Source organism: Lachnellula hyalina (assembly GCF_007821495.1).
Source record: "Lachnellula hyalina strain CBS 185.66 chromosome Unknown contig00019, whole genome shotgun sequence".
NCBI classification, from domain to species: domain Eukaryota; kingdom Fungi; phylum Ascomycota; class Leotiomycetes; order Helotiales; family Lachnaceae; genus Lachnellula; species Lachnellula hyalina.
This window is the reverse complement of record NW_022157133.1, coordinates 172,576-195,796: the sequence shown is the minus strand read 5'-3', so window position 1 is coordinate 195,796 and position 23,221 is coordinate 172,576. Positions and strand designations below refer to the sequence as shown.

At 47.9% G+C, this 23,221-nt stretch overlaps 5 protein-coding genes across 5 annotated transcripts; 4 read left to right on the top strand and 1 right to left on the bottom strand.

Moving 5' to 3' along the window:
- Nucleotides 1-986: 986 nt before the first annotated feature.
- On the top strand, nt 987-5,700 carry YBT1_1 (ATP-dependent bile acid permease; the record flags this gene model as incomplete). Its single annotated transcript, XM_031146385.1, has 4 exons — nt 987-1,124; nt 1,200-1,988; nt 2,129-2,517; nt 2,649-5,700. 4 exons carry the CDS (start codon nt 987-989, stop codon nt 5,698-5,700), a joined length of 4,368 nt encoding a protein of 1,455 aa, XP_031008088.1.
- Nucleotides 5,701-9,061: 3,361 nt separating this feature from the next.
- amdR (Acetamidase regulatory protein) lies at nt 9,062-10,841 on the top strand (the record flags this gene model as incomplete). The annotated part of the gene is made up of 3 exons (XM_031146384.1): nt 9,062-10,102; nt 10,159-10,504; nt 10,555-10,841. 3 exons carry the CDS (start codon nt 9,062-9,064, stop codon nt 10,839-10,841), a joined length of 1,674 nt encoding a protein of 557 aa, XP_031008089.1.
- A 993-nt stretch (nt 10,842-11,834) lies between these two features.
- Nucleotides 11,835-14,093, top strand: AO-I_5 (Copper amine oxidase; the record flags this gene model as incomplete). The annotated part of the gene is made up of 5 exons (XM_031146383.1): nt 11,835-12,199; nt 12,249-12,825; nt 12,876-13,001; nt 13,055-13,899; nt 13,955-14,093. The coding sequence occupies 5 exons, from the start codon at nt 11,835-11,837 to the stop codon at nt 14,091-14,093; spliced, it is 2,052 nt and encodes a 683-aa protein (XP_031008090.1).
- A 227-nt stretch (nt 14,094-14,320) lies between these two features.
- Nucleotides 14,321-15,065, bottom strand: gedE_1 (Glutathione S-transferase-like protein gedE; the record flags this gene model as incomplete). The annotated part of the gene is made up of 2 exons (XM_031146382.1): nt 14,321-14,639; nt 14,710-15,065. The coding sequence occupies 2 exons, from the start codon at nt 15,063-15,065 to the stop codon at nt 14,321-14,323; spliced, it is 675 nt and encodes a 224-aa protein (XP_031008104.1).
- Nucleotides 15,066-19,555: 4,490 nt separating this feature from the next.
- orsB (Decarboxylase) lies at nt 19,556-20,518 on the top strand (the record flags this gene model as incomplete). Its single annotated transcript, XM_031146381.1, has 1 exon — nt 19,556-20,518. The coding sequence occupies one exon, from the start codon at nt 19,556-19,558 to the stop codon at nt 20,516-20,518; it is 963 nt and encodes a 320-aa protein (XP_031008105.1).
- Nucleotides 20,519-23,221: the final 2,703 nt, after the last annotated feature.

Below are 23,221 nucleotides of genomic sequence, written 5' to 3'. Positions count from 1 at the left end.
TCCCCTTTATAACAATCGCAATCTTCCTCATCGGCACGTTCCTCGAGAACATCGCAGCCCGCTTAAATGGCACTCTTCTAATATCCAGCATGATCTCTGGCGAGATTTTCTACTTAGACCCCCAGTCCACACTCCTCACCCTTCACACCTTCAACTCCTCGCCAAACCTACAACCCAGCTCAGAAGAAACCGCATACGGCAGCAACAACGTAGCCGGAGCGCTGGTCGAAGACCCCAACACCCCAGATATATTCTACATATTTTCCGGCACCCACGGCAAAGCAGGAACATGGTCCATCCACCGCCTCGATCTCCGCGCTTTCAACCCATCATCCCATCCCACCATCTCTGTTCAAAGCTCGCAAACGTCTCACATGCGCTCTGGCTTAACGGTGGCACCATGCTTCCATCCGGTATCCTCCTCATGGCTGAGTCCAGACTCGGACAAGTAGTCGCCTACAACCTTCATACAAACACTGTTTCCATCTGGCTCCAACACCCACTTCTAGGCAAAGTAACCACGCTCCCAGAATGGCCCGCCATCAACGGTATTCAACACAACACTTCCGAGGCGCAGTCAAACAGTGCCCCTTTAGCTAGAAATATAGGCCATACTCGGGCGTGGATTCCCTCTTAGCTAGCTAGAGCTTTCATGCTAAACGAGGATACTCGTACATTAATGAAGAGAAATATGCACACTTCTGCGTTTAAACATTGTCTTTCTAAACTCCTTTCTTGTGATACTAGCTGTAGTCACTACCAAAGTCTAGAATACTATAGCGACTGCACGGATTTAAAGCGGGCCCACCCAAACCCCACAATCCATGGGGAAACCTCGGCGCTACTATACAATAAATCGATAAATCGTCAAAGTGGGATTTCGTCTCCTCTCTCTTTAACTAGCGGTGTACTACATCACGAATAATTGCATCTACATCCACAACAATGAGTAACGGCAATCTAGGCCTCTCAATTGTCAATCCGGGATGGCGCAATTCATAGTGCAAGATTATTCCGCGCCGCGATTCCAGGGTTTTGCTGCTTACCCTTCTGCATTCCTGGAGGTGGATGTGGAGGTGGAGGAAGGCGGGGTTAGTGTGGGTGGAGGTTGTAAGAGGGTTTGGGTACGTGACCTTGAAAATTTATATCCTCATATATCTTCATTCTTTCAAACCGAAACTGATGATTATGAAATTTAGGATCCAGTAAATGCCCGATTCGAACCTTGTGCCCTACCACTCATCTCAGCAATCCCCGCAGCCATCACCCTATGCATCCTCCTTGGCTTCGTGCTCCAACTCCTGCCAACGCGCAAAGTGACACCAAAATGGCTCCGAGTTTTCATCCACGAGATCCCCGAGCAGCAAGAAGAGCTTCTCCCTAAGAAGAAGCGGCATTTTACTTTTCTGTCAGGAACCCTGCTTCTTGCGTCTCTGGTGGGATTCATCTTGCAAACGGTCTCGGTATTTCGTCCCAAGCTTCGGCTGGTGGCAATATACCCAGCTGCATCATGGGCAATTGCATGCCTTATTGTTACTCTCCAGCGTCCGGCAAAGACGCCAAAAGCATTGCTCGTTTTGTATACCAGCATTTTTGCTACTCAGGCAATAGTCCTTATCGACAAATTCTTCTCTACCTCCCGCGAAGACATCCCCGCTATCCTAGCACTCATCACCTCCCTCATCGCCATCTTAGTAGTTTTGCACATGCCCTTGCGCGACCCATCTCTGCCTCGCGCTACTATCAGCCCCACGTTCGGTCCACCCACAGACAAGCTGCGCAGTCCGGAAGATGATCTGACGCTTTGGCAGTTCATGTCCGTCTCATGGATGAAACCGCTGATCGATCTGGGGAACGCTCGACAGCTCAATGACGAAGATGTATGGTCGCTCAGCTACGAATTCCAGCATCGCATCTTGCATGATCGGTTCCGGGAGTTGAAAGGCTCGGTGTTGAGGCGGCTGGTTGAGGCTAATGGGTTGGATTTAGTTATTATCTCGGTTCTTAGCATCCTTGAGCTTTTTGCAAGTACGAAAAACTTTCCTATCTGAGTGAACAAGTGGGACTTTGGTTTGCTGATGCAGAAATAGATTTCTCCGCACCGGTACTATTGCAGAAAATTCTGCAGAGTATGGAGGATCATCGGGCGCCGAAACGCGCTGCGTTGACATATGCGCTGTTTTCGCTCGTTCTGAGGTTTGTTGGGAGCCAATCTTCTGTCTTCAGTCTTTGGTATGGGAGACGGGCGTATGAGAGGTCGAGGGGGGAGATGATTACGATGTTGTATGAGAAAACGCTGTCGCGGAAGGTGGTTAGTGTCAGTAGCAAACCTGAAGAGCACAATTCTACGAATGGGACAAATGGCTCGGTCAAAATTGTGCGTCGATCGAGATGGGGAAAAGCGGTGGAATATCTCAAGAAACCTTTTCAGTCCAAGAAAAAAACGCCGGTGCTGGAAAGTGTGCCGGAGAAATCCCCTGAACTGGCTTCTATGGGGAAGATCATGAATCTCATGCGGTAAGTCTTCAGGCCCATAATCGGAGTCAAACACTAACACAATTCCCACCAGCTTCGACGCTTATGAAGTCTCTCAACGGTTTGTTATCTCCTCTAAAATCCAACCATGATACTTTTGCTGACTCCCTCAGCTTCTGGGAATTCTCGTCCCTCGTGTCCCAACCTCTGGGCTTGGTCTTCTCCGTCGTTCTAATCTGGCGACTAATCGGATGGCCCTGCCTAATCGGCGTCGTAACAGTCTTTATAGCCCAAGCCATCAATGCTTTAATCGCACGCGCCCTCTTAAGCTGGGAGAAAGACCGCCGCATAGCAACAGACAACAAACTCCACAAGATCGGGCAGCTAGTTGAAGCTATCCGGCATCTACGCTACTACGGCTGGCAAGATGTTTGGCTAGCTCGTATCATGGAAGCTAGACAGCACGAGTTGACGTTGAGAATCATCACTGCGCTGTGGCGCATTCTCATTGCGTTTACGAATTCGTTTGCTAGTGGCATGTTCCCAGTGGTTGCGTTTTATGCGTATACTGTTTGGGCGGGCCAGCCATTGACAGTCGATGTTGCGTTCCCGGCATTGCAGCTATTCAGTATGATGGAGACCAGTCTTCGCGAAGTACCGAATCTAATTACCGTATTGTTGAATGCCAAGGTCTCTGTTACTCGACTGGAAGAATTCATGAGTGAACCTGAAAAGGAAAATGCGGACACTGGGCAGGGTTTGAATACCAAACTTGAAATGAAGGATGCTTCGTTTGCGTGGCCAGGGGCGACTGAACCTGTTCTTAGCAACATTACCCTCTCCTTCCCAACAGGACTGACGGTCATCTACGGAGAGGTTGGTGCGGGGAAAACTGCCTTACTCCAAGCATTACTTGGTGAGCTTGACCGGTTGAGTGGCGAATACGATCGAGCAAATGACCCAGTTGGATACTGTGCTCAAACCCCCTGGCTACAGTCCATGAGTATCCGAGAAAACATTCTCTTCTCTTCCCCATACGAAGAATTACGCTACAAACAAGTCCTCGAGGCATGCGCGCTGATTCCAGACATGGCGAATTTCAAACACGGTGATCTGTCTCTTGTAGGCGAGAACGGCGTTGGTCTTTCAGGCGGGCAAAAGGCTCGTCTCTCTCTTGCTAGAGCTGTATATTCCAGAGCCAATATCCTACTACTCGATGATCCACTTTCGGCACTGGACCACCACACAGCGGAATCCATTGTCCGGAAGTGTCTCTCTGGTCCATTGTTGAAAGACAGGACCGCGATACTTGTTACGCACCGTACGGAACTCTGCCTCGGGTTGGCGGACCAGATCGTTCACATGGTGGATGGTGAAGCCCGCGTTATTGAGGCGGAATCGATTGCTTCAGAGGACTTACATGGAGCTACTCCAGAAGAGCCTGTCACTGAAGAGGACTCTACAGATGAGGTACAACAACTTGCGGCTCCTGATAAATTCATGGAAGATGAACATCGAGCTCACGGTGGCGTCAAAGCTTCCATTTACTGGGAATATATCAAAGCGGGAAAGCTCAGGTGGTGGTTTGTCCTTATCATTGTCCTTGCTTTATATCGAGTTATTGATGTTGGAGAGACTTGGTTCCTCAAACAATGGGGTGAAGCCTATGGTGATCGAGATGAGAGAGCCACTTCTGGTCCGTTTGGAAACCTGCCCAACCCAGAAACGAACATTCGGCCCTGGCTCATTGGATTCTTTCTCATTGCCGCCGCTCAGTCTATTACATATCTAATATCTCAAGCATTTATGTTGGTCATAATCTACCAGGCAGGGAAGAATATGTTTGAAAGGGTCATGACCCGAGTTACCCACGCCACATTCCGCTTCTACGATGTCACACCTGTTGGCCGTTTGATGAACCGCCTCACGTCTGATATCAACACCATAGATGGTAACATCAGCAATCAGTTCCAGAATGTGGCTGTTCTATCTATTTCTTGGATATCATCCATCGTGGTTATTGGATCAGTAACCCCGCCGTTCCTCATATTCGCCATTGCTCTCACCATAGCATTTGTCGTCATATTCATGCACTTCCTCCCTACATCTCAAAGTCTCCGCCGCTTGGAAATGGTTTCCTTGAGCCCTCTCATTTCCAATTTCGGAGAACTCGCTACAGGTCTTACCAGCATCCGAGCCTTCAAAGTCTCGCACCTCTTCCAAGCTAGAGTCATAACCGTGACGGACAAATTCCAAAAAATGGATCACTTCTACTGGAGTCTCCAAGCATGGCTAATGTACCGCTTCGACAACCTCTCCGCCATCTCCACCTTCCTCATGACAACCATGGCCCTCTATACCGGCGTCTCCCCCGGCCTAACCGCCTTCCTCCTAACCGCCGCCGGCAAATTCGTCCTCGGCACTCACCTCCTCTGCAAACAATATGGCCAACTACAAATGGACTTCGTCTCAGTAGAACGCGTCGTCGAACTGCTCCACCTCCCCCAAGAACCCCCCGGTCAAATTGACCCGCCCGCCTACTGGCCCCGCCTCAATGGCGACATCGTCTTCGAAAACGTCACCATCCACTACGCGCCACACCTCGACCCAGCCCTTTCAGACATCTCCCTCACGATCGCGGGCGGCAGCACCACCGCGCTCACCGGCCGCACCGGCTCCGGCAAAAGCACCCTCGCGCTCTCCCTACTCGCCACAACTCTCCCGTCCTCCGGACGCATAATCATCGACGGGATAGACATAGCGACCATCAACACGCAAGCGTTGCGCAAACGCATCACCTTCCTCGCGCAAGACCCCATCCTCTTCCCCGGCAGCATGCGCGCGAACCTCGACCCGCTGGACGAATTCTCCAACTCGGAATGCGCCACTGTGCTCGCCAAAGTAGCGGGCAAGCACGGCTGGACGCTCGCCACGCATGTCGATACCGGGGGCCGGAACCTGAGCCAGGGGCAGAGGCAGCTGGTAGGTCTGGCTAGGGCGCTGCTGCGCAGGAGTGCGGTGGTGGTTATGGATGAGGCGACGGCGAGTATTGATGGGGAGACGGCGGGGAGGATCTTGGGGCTGTTGAGGGAGGAATTGGGTGGGAGTACGGTGCTTGTTGTTGCCCATCGTTTGGAGGCTGTTAGGGGCGCTGATGGGTGTGTTGTGCTTGGACGGGGGAGGGTGCTGGAGGTAAGGAGGGGGGTTGATGGCGTTATGGAGTGAGTGTGTGGAGGGAGGGAAGGGGGAAAACTTGTGTATATGTATGTGTTGTCTAAAAAAGTTGCGGGGAAGGTTGAAATTCAAGGTGTTCATAGTAGGATGGAATTCAACTACGCCCGAGATAGAGTTATTTCCAGCAAATCCTAGAATCTTTGCTTGCTTGCTTGCTACAATACCCACCAAAAGTCACTCTAAACATGTTTTGAAAAGCTCAAGTGAAGTCCCCTAAAATCCATCCCGATTCACCATGTCACTATTCGTCCGTTCCCTAGTCCGCGCAAGATATGGACCGGCGATTGAGTATGTATTGAAGTATTCTCCTGCTTAGTTGACTTGCAAGGTTCTTCAATCCCTTCCACATCGCAATTTTCTCGAGACGGAGCCCAGATAGATACTCGTGAACGCCAAGCCGATCCATCCATCCATGATGAAGTCTCGAGCTCCAGCTAGAGACACACCTTCTGAATCATCATCCGAGGGAGAGGAAGTCAGTACTTCTCCACCAGTCGCGACGGACATGAGCAATCGAAGTCTACATCCAGCGCGTTTGATTTACCGTTGTTTGTAAAACTGCGAGAACCCAATTGCAAGCCTGAGGTACGAATCACTAGATACCTCGCAGCCATCTCTGCTGACCGAGTAGGACGAACCCTTCAATCCATTCGATACCAGCCGTCTACCACATAAAAATACATGTAGAAATCGCTGCTGCAAGATGCACGACTACTGCGCGATGGAGTGGATTCTAGAGTTGGTGCGTAAAGCGAAGTAGTTCTCCGACCACGCGCGTTATAGTGCCCCGTGGGGTGCCTGTTTGCATTTCATTTTGTTCGCTCTCAAATACCAGACATCGTACAGGTTGAGAGAGTAGTACATACCTAGTTACCTGGTGTGAACGTTGGAGACCGAGACAAGTTTTACATTTGGCAGTGACGGGTTCCCATTGGCTTCAGAGCCGCCAGCAAGATGTAATCTTGTAAGAGGCGAGGCATCGATTGCAAGGAAGGATGCTGAGAGCACAACATCTGGATCTCCGTGCCGGCATATAGGCTTGCGTTACGGGACACTCGGTAATCTTGTAGGCTTGTAGTAGGTATGACCGACCCATGGTGCCATGCCACCGCCCATGATGGACAGTGCCACCACCTTTTGTCGCTCAGATTTATTCTTCTCAACTCGTACACAAACTGTGCTGCGAAATCCCGTTATTGTGTTGCGTGATTTGAAACTCATATATGCAATTCTTGTAATCTTAGACTTACAGTATCAAATTGCGTTTTAATGGATCGTGCAAGCACATTGTTGTATGTCTGGGAGGTCCTGTCTGTACATGACCACACTGGATTTTTGAGCTGGCGAGTTGAGTTTGACGGCTATTTTCTGGCAAGAGCGAATGTGTGCAAAAGCGACGATTCAAGTTTAAGTCGTTTGCATTTATTTGTAGATTTGGTACAAATTGACTATCCAACTCCTGTATAGTTGCTTATAGGTTTTGAATCTTGAATACGACCATTGTAATAGGTGGGCCAATTGAGGAAAACTATGGCGGAATTGTACTACTATCCACCAGGATCTGTAGATAACCGTCTTGTGGCAGAGAATTAATGAAAGCAGGAGCCGAACATTGGATGAGTGCATCTCTGGAAGTGGAGCTCCGTTGCCGAAGTACGTAGATTTGGTGTTCTGTGTCCTATTCCACACTCAAGTTGGCCTCTTTCATCTTTATTACTCATATTTCTTTGGTTCAAAACAGTTGGTATGATTTTCTAGAGCGGTACGTTGCATTTATTCTTTCACGGAAGCAGGTTCGTTGCATTAGACTTCAATCGAGAGATAACAGCCCGTCTCTAGACCATAATATACCAATGAACGAAGATTATCATATCTTCCCGTTGGTCAAGATCCAGACAATTGAAAAGCACGACATCTAAGCTGCTTTGATCGTCAAGGAGCAGATTTACCTTGGCATCGACGAGGAATAGAGTATCCGACTGTGTATAAGTATGGCATCCCGTCCCTAGATTTTGTTCATCAGGATCGAGATCTCACTTCACAACATCAACACAACCCAGTCCAAGAACATCACCAAAATGTACTTCAGCCGTATCTTGGCCGTCTTGGCCACCAGTGTCTTAGTCTCCGCCGCTCCAATGGGCGATAGCGAGGGAACGATGACTACCCCTGATTCCCAGATGAAGCATGGGCACAACACAGACGGCATGATGCCCTCAATCATCGATAGACACCCCCCTCCCCCTCCATGGAAGGTTCGATCCGACACCACGATGATTGCCGATGGCATGATGGACTGCCAGCGGGCTGATGGCTGTCGGGGCATGGCTGCAACAGACATGAATGCGGATGCTGAGTTGGCTCAGGATATGAGAGGGGGGCGATGAGAATACGGGTGGCTCCGATCACACTCACGGCTTCTGCATTCAGACAAGTAAGAAACATTCGAAAAAGTCCTCAAGAACCCGTTGCTAATGACCACTTAGTAATGCTCAGAGCTTAAGAGTGGGAGCCTACCTCAAAAGTACAGCCCTACCACATCTGAGTAGCCGGAATTCTTAGGCTCTGTGGGCTGGTATATCTTTATGTCCACTCAAGGCCTCTTCACAATTGCAATGGAGCATGTTGTCCCTGCTGAATATTGGAATGTTAGCTTTCGTTACTTGGCTTTGCCAGGAGATTGAGTTTCTTTGCAGTACTGTGTTTCAACTTACCTAGTCAGAAAGCAAGGGCATGTAGCTTTAGCTGACTAGAAAGCACAATACATGGTCGTTTTCTGAAACCTGAAATCTGAACTTCTGGGAAAAGGGGGCCCCTTTTTCTCGTGACCTCCTCGCTACAGTATCGGCTAAATGCCGGCAGATGCCCAACAACCTCAAGCTTGAACCCCGCCTGCCTGTAACCATTTTCTTTCCTCCTATCAGCATCACACTGTCAATCAAGTCAGTCGCGATTGCGTAGCATTCTGTTAGGTATATTTTAGTCTCAGTGGACCTCGTGTTGTACATTAGGTCAAATGTCAACACGAAAACGCGTCTCGCAAGCCTGCAGGTCAGTCAATCTCATAGAGTTGAGCAATACCCAGCCAGGTCCTGACGTATAGTTCGTTTGTAGATACTGCAGTAAGAAAAAGATCAAGGTCTGGTATCGACTACTCCCTACCATACAAGCTCTAACCCCAAGCACAGTGTGATGGGGCTTTCCCACGATGTAGCACGTGTCAGGATAAGAACGAGGAATGCTCGTATGGGATATCTAAGAGGAGGTCTGTCTATGCCGGTCAAGCCACAGAACGCTGCCTGACAATTTTAATGCCAGGGGTCCGAGTAGAAGACTCGAATCCAATGGGTTGATGGGCACTCCTCAGGGTCTGAATGCAAGTTCCCCCAAAATATCAACATCGGATAATGCGCATCACACACCTGTAATTCGTACCCACAAGTCCCCCCACCCTCCGCAGTCACAAGATCTATCAGTAATACCTTCCGCGACCTCCAAAAGGTTATTTCAAACGTACTTCGACTGCATACATCCAATATGGCCTCTCCTTTACAAGCCTTTATTTGTTTCATCAGACTACACCTATCCTTCCCCGAGAATACCAGCTGCCTTGGTTTTAGCAATATTCGCAATTGCTTCATGTGTGGACAATGACTATGTGGCCAACACTGAAAACACCACCCAGGAGAGTAGAAATTGCCCCGAACCACGGGTTTTCTTCAAGGAAGCGCTCGATACTCTTCAGCGTGGAACCGATGATGATAATGCCCAACAATCAATGAATGTATTTGTCCCATCGATCACCAACTGCCAAGTTCTTGTACTACTAGCACTTCAACAACATGGTGTTGCTGAATATGCCCGAGCAGCAATTCTAGGTGGAGTGGCAGCAGCAATGGCGACTGAGTTGCGGCTTCATCGCGCGTATGAGCCCAACGACCTCGTAGAACGGGAGATTCGCTCGCGGCTTTGGTGGAATCTATATATACTTGACAAAATGATGTCCGGAGAAATGGGCCGACCTGTTATCTTAAGGGCTGAGGAAACAGACACTCCGTGGCCTTCGATATCCGAGTCAGATGAGTTTGAATTGATGTCCCAGCAATTGCACATTTCTGGAGCACAAGCTAGAAATAAATCCACAAAAATGCTCACAATGTCTGCTCTTCATACAACCATCAGCTTATCGATAACTATGGAACGTATTTATCGGCAAATATATGGTATCGCGGCTAGAAAAGCGATTCGCGAAGATCAAATTGCTGGGGATCGTCTGAGGATGCAATTGTGGATTGAATTGCAAGACTGGGAGAAACGTGTAGATGCATCACCATTGAGACTAGACCTAAGCGATGAGTTGACTTCAGTCCCTCCAACGATCACGAATAGGGTGGTAAGCCTCCAGTTTCATTGACGTATATACAAAGTATGTTACTTACCTCTATTTAGGTCATGTTGACAGGCACAATCATGCTCCATCGCCCGTTCATTGAGCGCTGGCGACCTGAGCTAGCCTTCGCCGAACCTACATCAAATCCGCACGAGATCTGTCTCGTAGCAGCTAACAGAATCTGTGTTATACTAGAAAGATATTTGGAACGTCTCCTGGGAGGACCATGCGATATGGTCTTCACTATATTTACTGCAGCAAGTATATTGTTGCACTGTTCCAAGAAAGTGGAAGCAGCTGCCGCTGTCGATGTACGTCGCCGTCTCACGCAATGCATTCATTGGCTTTCTGTCCTGGGAAAGAGTTGGAAAACTGCAGGTACCCACCATCAATTGCTTAATGATTGTAAGCCTTCTTTTCTTACATATACTCGAGATCCAACTGACTCTACTTAGTATTTGACTTGCCACAAGCATTGCAAGAACCAAAGCTTGAAGAGATACCGGTGCCTCAAACGAACGTTGCCCAGCAGTCATTACAGCCGGGGGGATCTTTGGCAAATATGTTAAATCCGGCCACCATCCCTTTCTCACTGGCCCAGCCCCCACCGACTTTCACGGACGACTGGTCGTTTCTTAAAGATTTTGGGGACTCGACAGACCAGTTTTACTCCTGGGATGTGGAACTTCGGGATCTACTGGATGGAGGGTTCGTATTGGATGGAGGACAGGACTATGTTTGATCAGCACAACTCGTTGTTTGTTATTATAACAAGAACAGACCCAGTGAGACGGCATCGGCTCTAGATCTCTTCGAATCGAAATCCGCCCTTGTCATCAATATACACTACTCCTACACACCCCAGATCTTCAACCTATCTATCTGTACCCCTTAACATGAAGTACCACGTAATTTCTCCACCGAAACAAAGCGAAGAACCTCGCTCCAACGCCAACCACCCCACCATGACCACGATCTTGTACACCTAGAAACTTGCCAAAAGCGCTTACCAACACGTGGCACCAAAACAAAATTATCTTGATGGCTGGCTAAGAAATACCGTAAATGGTATTTTACGATCCAGTAAGTAATGTTGAACCTTCCTTCTTTGTCATAAACCAGTGGACGTGCTTGACTTACGAGTCATATTTTTATGAAGGACTATGGCGAATAGTAGGGAACTTCTGGAGTACTCCGTCGGCAACCGAAGTTTTTCTACTAGTGTTATTCGTAGCAACTACACATGAGCATTTCTTATTGTATTTGAAAAGTCAAAATCTATGGACATATTCTATGTTTTGGCACGTGATAGTCGTCAGTCTTAACTTGATTTCTATCAAAAAGGGCTTCGCTCACAGAGATACAGCATCTTAAGGATACAGTATCTGTCTTCTAATACATGTAGTACAAGTGACAGTTGAAAGAAAAAGGATAACAAGGGGGTTTCGGATAAACTTCCGGGTATCTGATATCGGCTGTCAAGTGGCGACTTCACTTAGCCGGCTGAAATCTTTTATGTATGATTGGCTGCTCTTGTACTTTCCTGATTGAGACTATAATCGTACCCCACAATCTGCAATCAGGACCGCGTCTTTCATGTCACAGTTTAGTTTCCAAAAGCTTTTCTTTGCACTAGGTTTGAGGGGAAAAGATAAAAGGTAGTGCCTCTCCTTCATCAAGCTCGGCTTTCAAATATCTCTTGACAAGTATCGAGGAAGTTCCTCAAAATCTCGTCATGGCATCCCTTCAGCACTTGCAAATATCTCAATCCCGCCCTCATCCTCTCACACAACTCTCCGTCACAGAAGCAAATATCGCTCGCGATGTAATTCTTCAATTACACGACAAATCTGTCCTTGATTTCCGCACAATATCACTTGAAGAGCCGCCGAAAGCTCAGTTACAACCGTTCCTCGACGCCGAGGCCGCAGGAAGTCTTGCAGCCAACCTTGCGAGGCCTGATCGCCTGGCTCGTGTAGCTTACGATGTCGTGAGCGAGAACAAACTCTTTCAATTCTACGAGTCTCTCGTTGATGTGAGCACTGGAAAGCTAGTTGGACAGGAATTGATTGACCCAAAGCATCAAGCACCCCTGACACTGTCCGTAAAACCCTTCTCTCCTCCTAGAACATCTACTAATATTTTACAGAGGCGAATTCGACCATCTCGTAAAGGTGGTATGGAGATCCCCCCTCTTCAAAGCAGCGATCGCAGAGTTCCATCTCCCAGAAGGATTTGAAGTGATTGTTGAACCCTGGCCTTACGGAGGACCAGATCCAGATGAAGAGAGTACAAGGTACTTCCAAGGCCTATGCTTTGCCCAAGACACCCGTAATGAAAACCCGGACTCGAATTTCTATGCTTATCCCCTCCCTTTGATCCCTGTCATGGACTGCAAGACCCGGGAAGTCGTTCGCATCGATCGTCTTGCCACAGGTGGAAAAGAGGATGGACTTGCAAAAGGAACACATCTAAGTAAGGTTCTCGAGCATTGCAAAGGTGCTGAGTATGTGCCCGAACTTCTGGAGAACGGAACAAGAAAGGATTTGAAGGCCCTGAATGTTTCGCAGCCTGATGGGCCGAGTTTTACGGTCACGGATGAGAGTCTGATCGAGTGGCAGAAGTGGAGATTCAGGGTAGGGTTTAATCATAGGGAGGGTGCGACGATTCATGACGTTAGGTATGATGGAAGGAGTGTCATGTACCGGTTGAGTATAAGCGAGATGGTAAGTGACCCCCACCCCCCGAATGCACCAAACAGCAGCTAATGTGATAGACTGTTCCATACGCAGATGCTCGTGCACCATTCCAACGGAAGCAAGCCTTCGACTTTGGAGACGGAGGCGCCGGTACTTGTGCCAACAACTTAGAGCTTGGATGTGACTGCTTAGGCCATATCAAGGTAAATCAAAAGTAAATATTCAAGAGATTCAAACAATACTAACCCATATCCAGTACTTTGACTCAACGAACACCACATCCGACGGCACAACATCCGTAAGCAGCAACGTCATCTGCCTGCACGAAGAAGACAACGGCATCGGCTGGAAACACACAAACTGGCGCACTGGCCGAGCAGTGGTGACTCGAAATCGCGAGCTTGTCGTTCAGTTCATCATCACCCTCGCCAACTACGAATACATATTCGCCTATAAATTCGACCAAGCCGGCGGCATAACCATCGAGACACGCGCCACAGGAATCGTCTCCGTAGTCAACATCGACCCCGGCAAAACCTCCGACTACGGCAACGTCGTCTCACCGGGTGCTCTCGCGCAAAACCACCAACACATCTTCGCTGTGCGCATAGATCCTGCCGTCGATGGCCCCAACAATACCGTGATAGTAGAAGAGTCACATCCAGTCCCCTTCTCGCCCGAACGTAACCCAGCAGGCAATTTCTACGAGATCCAACAAACACCCATCTTAACCTCGCAAGGACTAGACGCGGCGCCCCACCACAACCGCGTTGTCAAGATCGTAAACAGAGCCCAGCGGAATCCTATCAGCGGCAAACCAGTGGGGTACAAATTCATCCCATCGCCTACGCAAAAGCTCCTCGCTCAGTCGGGCAGTATCCAAGCCCGAAGAGCACAATTTACCAACCATCATGTGTGGGTGACGAAGTACAAAGATGGCGAATTGTTCGCGGGTGGCAGATATACGCTTCAGAGCCGAGACGAGGTGGACGGGGTCGCAGATGCGGCGAAGCGGGGTGACGCTGTGGAGGATACGGATGTGGTTGTTTGGAACGTGTTTGGCTTGACTCACAATCCTAGAGTAGAGGATTGGCCGGTTATGTGAGTTGAGCTTTTTGTCAAGGATGACGAGTAAATGCTAACAACGTGACAATAGGCCGGTGGAGATCCACCAGCTGCATATTAAGCCTGCTGATTTCTTTTCGGCGAATCCGGCAATTGATGTTCCTTCCAACAAGAACCTTTCTTCTAAACTTGTCGAAAAGGAGTCTTGCTGTCAAGAACAAACACATTAAACAAATGTTAAAAATAAAAATGATACGAAAAGGCGGATGAGAACTGTTCCTTGACATGGCTCCTTCAATTCCAAGATCTTTGTATATTGGAGTGTTTAGAAAAACGATTCATTATCTCCGTAATCCTGCGGGTCAAACTTTACCCTCCTAAACTCGAATGTCACACCGGCGAATATTCAAGCCGATAGCCCCAACAAACATGCACCTCATTCCTCACGCTCCCCCGTCTATTTCTTAGCAAAGAATGCAGCCTCAACCGCCTTCCTCTCCTCCACCACACGACTCGTAGCCTGCCGACTAGTAATCCTCTTCAACCAAGCACTCAAGTGCGGAAACTCCTTCTCTTCATCATATCTCTCAGCCGTGACTGCCTTGATGCCCATCTGCCAGGAGATGAAAGCTAGGTCTGCATAGGTACACTTGTCGCCGACGAGATACTCCCGGTCTTTGAGATGATCGTCCAGGACGCCCGAGACGCGCTTTACCTCTTTCACATAACGTTCAATAGCCGAAGGAATTTTCTCAGGGTGGTGTCTTGCAAACCAGCTATGAGTGAAGACGGACGACTTGTTAATTTCTAGGACCTTTGAAGAAAGGGAGGGGGTTTGGCACTTACCTAGCTTGGCCGTAATATGGACCCTGTCCGCTCATCTGGAAATGAAGCCACTGCTTGCACTGGAAATCCAGGTCGCTTCCAGCCTCATAGCTGAGCAGGTGATCCTTGTCGTACTTTGCAATGACATACTCGATGATCGCTCCTGATTCCCATAGGGTAAAGTCGCCATTGTTGGGATCAACGAGGGTGGGAAGGCGTCCGTTTGGGTTGAGCTTTAGGTATTCTGGGGTCTTGAGCTTGTCGAAGCGTAGGTACTCGGATTCGAAGGCCAGGGAGAGCTCGGTGAGGATGATGGATACCTTGGATGGATTTGGACCACCGACACCACCCCATAGAATAAAGGGTTTCAGAGGCATCGTTATTATTAATGAACAGATGGGTGATCGAACTCTAGATTTGATTGCTGGAAAAAAATCAAGATAATCTGCGTTGAAGAAAGTGCAAAGTCCAGCGGCACCATCGCTATATATACTTTCCACAAATATTTATGAAGCTAGGTGCAAATACCAGTTCTGCAGCTACCCTAGCCAAATATTTGGAGTGACACTTTTATCAAGACTTTTTTACGAACCAGCCAGTGGCAGGCATTGAATATGGCTTTAGCCGGTTTCAAATGGCATAATCAAAGAAGTTAGGCAAATAACAACGTCCGTATGAAATCTATTATCAAACTAGGAAGGATTTTAATTAGTCTCCCTTCTTTCGAAGTGGGAAATTCTAGCGTTTTTGCTCGGAATGAAACGAACTATTTAGACCGCCGAAACGGCCATACTGTGCCGTATTACCAAGCAAACGGAGACTTATTTTCGGAGACTTTCCTGGATTGTCTATTGTGCTCAAATATCGAGGATATTTGAAGAGAAACTGAAGATGCACTGATAAATTCGCAATCACAGGGAAGTTCCATCATTCCCGTTGATGAAGCAAGTGGCATGGTTATTAACGATTGCTTCATGACAAATTTTTATACACAATTATACGACTCCTCTCATTGTTGACAACATCAGCACTCGCTCCAGATGTCTTGTTCACGATGAATATGTTTGGATCTCTCTCTCGATCTCGACAATATGCACCAAGAAATGCAAAGTATTCTTCTGGACGCCGAAACTGTCATATTTGTGGCCATACGGAGTAAAGGCCGTGCAGAAGCTCAATAATTCTGTACATGAAATTGGAAGAAACAAAAACCACATGAAATAATTGAAAGCGCAAAAAGCAGAACGTTGGGGGGAGATAACAGAATTTAAACTCTCAGATGGTGAGTAACATTTTGGTCCTTTCTTCGCAGACAATTGATGCTCTCTCGGTATTCAGTTTCCATGCCAGCAAACACAGAAAAGCAGCGGACTCTCAAGTATCATGTCACAAGTTCTCCACTCTCTTCAGATCTCGATTAAGTCCATCGAACTTGCCAGGCATGCTCCAGTCAACCAACCAGCTCTGCATCAGGAAAGCCATTGCTCCCGAGAACTCTTCCTTGTGCACAAACGTAGTTCCGCCTTCAGCAACTTTACTCTGCTCAAAAGAAAAGGTATGGAGGCCAGAGATTCCCACCACGGGCGGGCCTTGCCATTGAAACATTGTAAGAGAGTTTTGCTTTTGAGGTTGTTATTAGCTGGTCAATGTAAGGCCGGGGAAATGCTAACAGTTATGATGGCATCAAATGTGAGATCCAACATTTAACAATGCACTTTGTTGCCCACTGCAAAAACCAGACAACGGTTTGTTTTCTTTCACCATGCCTTGGTGCCATTCTTGGTAAGACGATTAGTCAAGAAACTAATTCATGTGCATGAGGATCTGTTAGCTGTGGTTGGTTGAAAGTAACTACTCACAACTTTCCTCACGAGTTCCGGAGCATGGTTGATTTCTATGGTTGTGTGAATCATCTTGAACGAATGTTGAAATTGATGTTGCTTTCATACAGACCAGAGCAGAACAGAATGTAAAAATACTGGTAAATGCGCGCTGCTGGGGGCACGTTAAGCACTAGATTTATATGTCGCCTGATATATAAATAGACTTATCCCGAGATAAGTCATTGGATGGTGCGTTCCGATATTACGAGTTTGCAAAGTAACAGGGCTGCGGCACGGCACAGGCTTTGTCACACCGAACAACTCTGTTTAAACAACACCGCGCATCCATCAGTACAACCCATACGGGACGCCGATCCAGCCACTTCCTATGCACAGCTTTTGCCAACCCTTGGTCAAAATCGCATGATGCTGAGATTTTGGAGACCTGCGGATGGGTAATGCTGGTGGAGGAAGGGGTTTGCACACAGGATGGGCGTACCGATGGGATTGCGTCGTGAAATCTTCGACTGGCTGCCCAACGAGCAATTCGAAGATTCGAGGCCGAAATTTGCTGCCACCAGGTTCAGACATACATATTGGCTGTTGGTATTGGGGAAAGCGGTTCGAAGTCGAGTAGCAGCTATCTTGCATTGAGCGTCGCATGCAAAATGTAGTCGTGTTCCTCCAAGGTGAGAACTTCACAGGCGGAGCCCAAATTGTCGTCTATCGTTCCTGCCGTCGTGTGCCTTTTTGTGCCGTCTAGTCTTCCCAAGAGGGTCGATTCTGTTCACATATTAGTTTCGTTTGGGGAAGCTGAACGTGAAGCAGTCTTGATAGCTACCTTACCTTTCGGCATTCTCTGTACGACATGCTGCAGGGCCTTAGTCAATGATCGCCCACCAAACAAACCCAATAAGAAGTTTTGGGTGATGTCAAGAGAAGTGAAGAATCAAACTCTCGCGAAACCAGCAACCTTTCACAGCCCGGTAGCATCCCAGCTTATCTTGTGTCCCTACCGGATAGCAAAGATCATAAACTCCCGCAGGAGTCCACCGAGAGGCCGTCTGACAGTATGCTTCTTGTGTGATCGATGGTCACCTTGCCCTGGCAAGCTTCGCTGGGAGCTAGAGGGGGAACAGGATGGGATCGAACTCTTGTGAGAGGGGGTGGCGTGCATGTGTTGTGGAGATGCAGGAAGAATCGAAGAGAGTCGAGGAAGAGGAATGGAAGGACCGTAGAAATTTCAAGTTGGGGCGCGAAAATGGGAATAGGAAGGCACGCTGATGTAAAATGCGAGATTTGGAAGAAGGGGAAGCAACAAGGAAGTAACGAGGGAGTCAAAATTCGAGAGAAGATGCGGCACATGCTAAAGCCACCTTACGGTAAGAAGCATTGAAGATCTTAAAATTTCGTGGTGCAATCACCAAAGTGCCTTGTGTACGCATAGCAACTTAAGTACAAGAGCTTTCATGAGAAGCGTCACTGTCTTTTGCTGGAGAAGAGCGTAATATGAGCCTGGGAGTGGTGGGCAACCACTTCAGCTATGACATAGATAGTATCTCCCAAAACTTCTCTTTGGTATCTGACTGATGCCTTTGGGCATTTATCAATATTGTCACATTCCCCATGCCAGTCAGTGCCTGGAATGGGACCAAACCGCATTCCACGCCAAATTCGAACTCGAAAACGCTTCAATTTCGTGATCAAAAGAGCTCTCAAATTTCCATTCCGGACACTTCACGATGGCCCAACCAAATCCCGCAAAACGACCATCTCACGGGCAATCACCACGCGCAAAGCGTCGGAAATTTCACCAGGCTCCGTCTGGTCTCGTCGCGAAATATACACACCCTACAGATGGCATACAGAAACTCCTACGGAATTAGCTCGATAAAAGCGGGATCACCCCTTTGGACGGAGGGCCTTTCACTACATTTGAGGAACTAGACGAATGGACTGCTCTAGAAAAGTATCAGCGGTGTCGCTTCCTTAGTACGCCAAACGACACAACCTTCCTCGGGAGACAAAGCTGACGCACGGGTTCAGGGATCACGATTTGGATGATTTCAGGGGTCTCCTCAATCTAGCATATGAACAGAATCCGCAGATACATACTCGCTACGCTAGCGGAGAACACCTGTACCACTTCAGCCGAAGGCTTTTCGACTGTTGTTTGTATGCTATTTATAAAGAGAGAAAAGGTTTAAGGTCTGTTTATATGATTTATCAAGAATTCTCCTCCTGTTTCAGATAGCTGACTGAAATAGATACGGCCCAGAAGGTATCATTCGAGTTGACGAGTCACTTATGCAGAACCGATATAAAAACGCTATTGTCATAAATTGATAAACACCAGTGATGAAGTTTGAACCTTCTCTTAGATTTGAAGGTGAGATAGGTGCGTAAGGAACAGGAAGCAAAGGATTGAAGACAAATGACTTGATGTTCAAAGGTCAGGAGGGAAATCAAACCTGCACCTCTGTCTAGATTTGGACGGTTGATAGAGCCTGTTAAGAGAAGCAACCATTGATAACCAGGGAATCGTTCATAACTTATCGCATATGATATTGAGGAATAAAGGCAGGAATCCAATTAGCACCCATATGATAGACCCGTCCAACAATCTTGAACGTAGGGGATGCTTTTTTGATCTAGAGATACCCAATTGAAGGAACAGATAAAAGGAGGTTCGGAGGAAGCAATGCGCTAAGACAAAATATCCCTGTATGTCAATCACGTGAGTATGACCCCCTGCAAATGAGCCCTCCCCTCCGCGCGTGCCAAGCAAACATGCTTCATCCTTTCAACGCGATCAGGAACATTGCACTCTCATGTCTAACAGTATATCGTCCGTGCCAGTGTCGGACTACATGCAAAATCGACATCGGTATATGCGGCATTCTTTGAACTCCGAGCTAAAATTCTAACGCCGTACGGAATAGGCACTTGTATACAAAATGCGCGTCATCCAACCTTTTATATTGTGGCATCTACCAGACTTCTTTCCAACTTGAAACAGCGTATTGTGAGATGAATTATTCATAATGTTACCTCTTATTACGCTTGAAGAGCATTTCATATCTACGAAAGTTCGTTCTGGGAAGGATGACCACTATAACGACTTTCCTCCTTCCTTCACTTTGAAGTTCGAGAGTCTTGGGGACGAGCGAATACAGGACATGAACAATGGATCTGTGTCCCTCCAAGTACTCTCTCATGCACCTCTGGACGCATCTCCATCAGCATGTTCAGATATAAACAATGAACTGGCTCTAGCAATTTCCAAAAACCCGGACCGCTTCGCCGGCTTTGCTACGTTGCCTATGGAAGATTCGAAGGCAGCTGCAGAGGAGCTTTCTCGTTGTGTAACAAAGCTCGGTTTCCTCGGTGCCCTCATCAACAATCATCTCAACGGACAATTCTATGACGATGGACGATTCTGGCCGGTTTTCGAGAAAGCTCAGGAGTTGGATGTGCCAATATACATCCATCCCACGTACCCATCCGAGTCGATGCTGGAACCTTACAAGGGAAACTATGATGACCGGATTGCAAGTCAATTGAGTGCATATGGTTGGGGCTGGCATTCTGATACCGGGCTTCACATCCTACGACTTTTTGCCAGTGGATTTTTTGACCGGTTTCCGGAAATCAAGATCATCATCGGTCATATGGGTGAACTGTTGCCCTTTCAACTGGATCGAATAGCTGGAATCTCTCAGGTGTGGGGGGAAAAGAAGCGGGATCTGATGGAGGTATGGAAATGCAATATCTGGATCACAACGAGTGGGATGTTCTCGCTGGCCCCACTAGCTTGCTTGCTCCAGACAACGACTATAGATCATGTGATGTATAGCGTCGATTATCCGTTTTCGTCAAATGAGAAGGGGAAGAGCTTTATCGAGGAGATCCAAAAGAGTGGGATCATGAGCGCGGAAGACTTGGAGAAGTTCGCGTATCGAAATGCGGAGATTTTGTTGAGAGTCAAGGCGAAGACCTCGAAGTAGCGAAGGAACTTGACTTGAAAATCCACTTTTAGCTTTCTCTGAGGCCGAGAATTCACTTCCAATTCGCAGTTTTCCAACATCAAACAGTGGACTCGTTTCTCTTTCAATGACTCCCCATGTTCCCTTTTTCCATCATCTTCTTTCCAGCTCTGCATCTTGAGTCCCTATTTCTAGGAGGTAATGCAAGCAAACATCTTTGATACTCGAGCTTCTCTGACTCCTCTTCGGCATTTGCACATCTGCGAATCCTCGAAGGTATTGAGCATCGTCAGGTTTTCAGTCTTCCCAAGTATCGATTTCTGCCTATCCTCTATGAAGGCCTAATCAACACCCTCTCACCAAGTAAGTCATTGAACTCTCCTCATCTCAAAAGTCGATGTGGCACTTCTCAAGTCCATTGAGACACTTTGCCGGATTGCCTTCACTTCAAGGCTTTCTCTCGGCTTTTTCGATTCACTTTCAATTTACGTCCCTGAGTCATCAAAAGATCACACCCAGCTCTCCTCCATTTCAAACACTTTACATCCTCCGGTAGTTCAATGACACAGGCTGACCTTATCAATAGCTGCCTACTACTCGATACTATTTACTGAAATTAGCTACAGACAAATATTCATTCACAAACACCGCGAAATTCGTTCCGGACGAAGTATCATGACACCTGCCAAGAAACACAATGTACCTATTGAAGACCACGAATACCAAGAGTATCAACCAGAGTCTCAACAACGGAAGAGAAGAATGATCAACTCTACTGGAATGGACTCTGGTCGTAACATTCAAAAGGTCATGGCACAGAATATAAAGGCGGCTGGGGCATATCAGTCTTCACCAGGCACACAGGGTACGGACACATTCTACTCCATACAACAGAAAACAAAGAATGTGATGGTCGGGCATCTTTTTATTGACAATCTTTGCATAGTAGTCCAGGGGCGAGGAAAGCAAATCAAGCAGCCTCCAACTCCTCCGACCCCTCCGAGAGAAATCATTGATCTGTCGGAAGAGGAGCCAAGCGTGCAGGACCAGGACCAAGGGCTTATGAAGCGTGAGCCAGCAACAACCAAAAAGCTAACCAAGCCCTGCAATGGCTTTCCACGGTTTGACAAAGAAGATGTCTCTATTATGCTCTCGGCGCTGGCCCCAACGAAATTCAGCTATCAGCTCAACAGTGCCATACTATCCCAACATTCCCAGTGGTTTCGAGAAACGTTAAGTCATGAAGTTGAGGAGTATGAACTGGATAAGGTTGAGCACGTGAAGAAGGTCACTGGCTTGGTCCACATGTATGAACTGCAATTCAATCCCGATACCAAATTCTGGCTTTTGGTCAAGACGGTTAGTTCATATTCCTCCCCATCCCAAAGAGCTTTTCAGGCAATTCACAGGGTTCGGTCTGACCACTATGGTAGTGCATCACAATTCCACAAAGTGTAAGAGACTCCATCGATGCTGCCGTTCTATACGAGGTTCAAGCCAATGCAAAGGCCTGTGCAAATGCCTATGCGAACCGTTATAGTCCCACTCGGTCAGCGCCGGAAGCTACACAATCAACACCATCTCCAGCCAGGACAACTGACAGTCTTGCCATCAGCTCCCCTGAAGCTGCCCCAAATGGTGAGCCAGATGCACCAGGTCCGAGCCCAAATACTCAGGACGAGAAAACAGCAACGAGTGCGGAGCGAGGAAACGTGGATGTAGCAGAGGTTGAGGAGCAAGAGAACAAGGAGATGAAGGAACCTATCAACAAGCCCGAAGTATCTGAACAGCCGAACGAGAACGAAGAAAGCAGCAGGCCATCTACAGATACTACTATCAACAAAACCGCCAGCAATATCATTACCAAAATATCCACACATGAAACAATTATCCAGGAGCCCACCAAGCTCGAAGTCTGCGAGGCTTACAACAACCTATTCCTTACCTATCACTCCAAAACCCCCGAGATAAACACAACCAACATCCAAAATGCCCTCTCCCAATCAGAACTCCTCCTCAACATCGCATCTTACTACCGCTCCCTGCCCACCGTCCGCCTGCACGTTAACAACATCCTGACCCAATACGGCCGCGAGCTCTACCAAGCCATCCGCCAAAACCCGCCTCGCTGGCTCTTCCTATCCATATACCTAGAATCAGGGCCTATTTTCAAAGAATCCCTCATTCACATCATTGGAAACTATCCCAGTTGGCCATGGAAGACAGTTCCACAGAGCAAGCTTACGCCTGAAGTACTCGCTATCATCAGAACCAAGGTCGATGAACTACAATCTGTAAGAGCCAAAGTCAATGAAGCACTCTTTATGAGCACGCTCAGCGTTGCAGGCAAGGAAGTGGCGCTGGGTGTAGATAATAAAGATGTGCTTGATACATGGTGCACGGTACAGCTATGGCGGGATTGGTTCTGCCGCGCTCTCAACCAAGCGAAAGCCTCTCATCCCACCACCACAACCACATTCTTCGATTTCGACGCAGCCATGTACCGTACGATGGCTAAGGGCGGTGATGCATATTTGCCTCTTGCTAATGTCAAGCATTGGCGCGAGGAGTACGGCGTGACGCGGTTGGACTGTGCGAAGTGGACGGCTGAGGATTTGGAGGAGGATTTGGCGATTATGAAGAGGTATGCGCAGGGAGTGGTGCAACCGCTGCTGGAGAATCGGAGCATGCTGTCGGTGGAGGAGGATGGGATTGGATATTTCA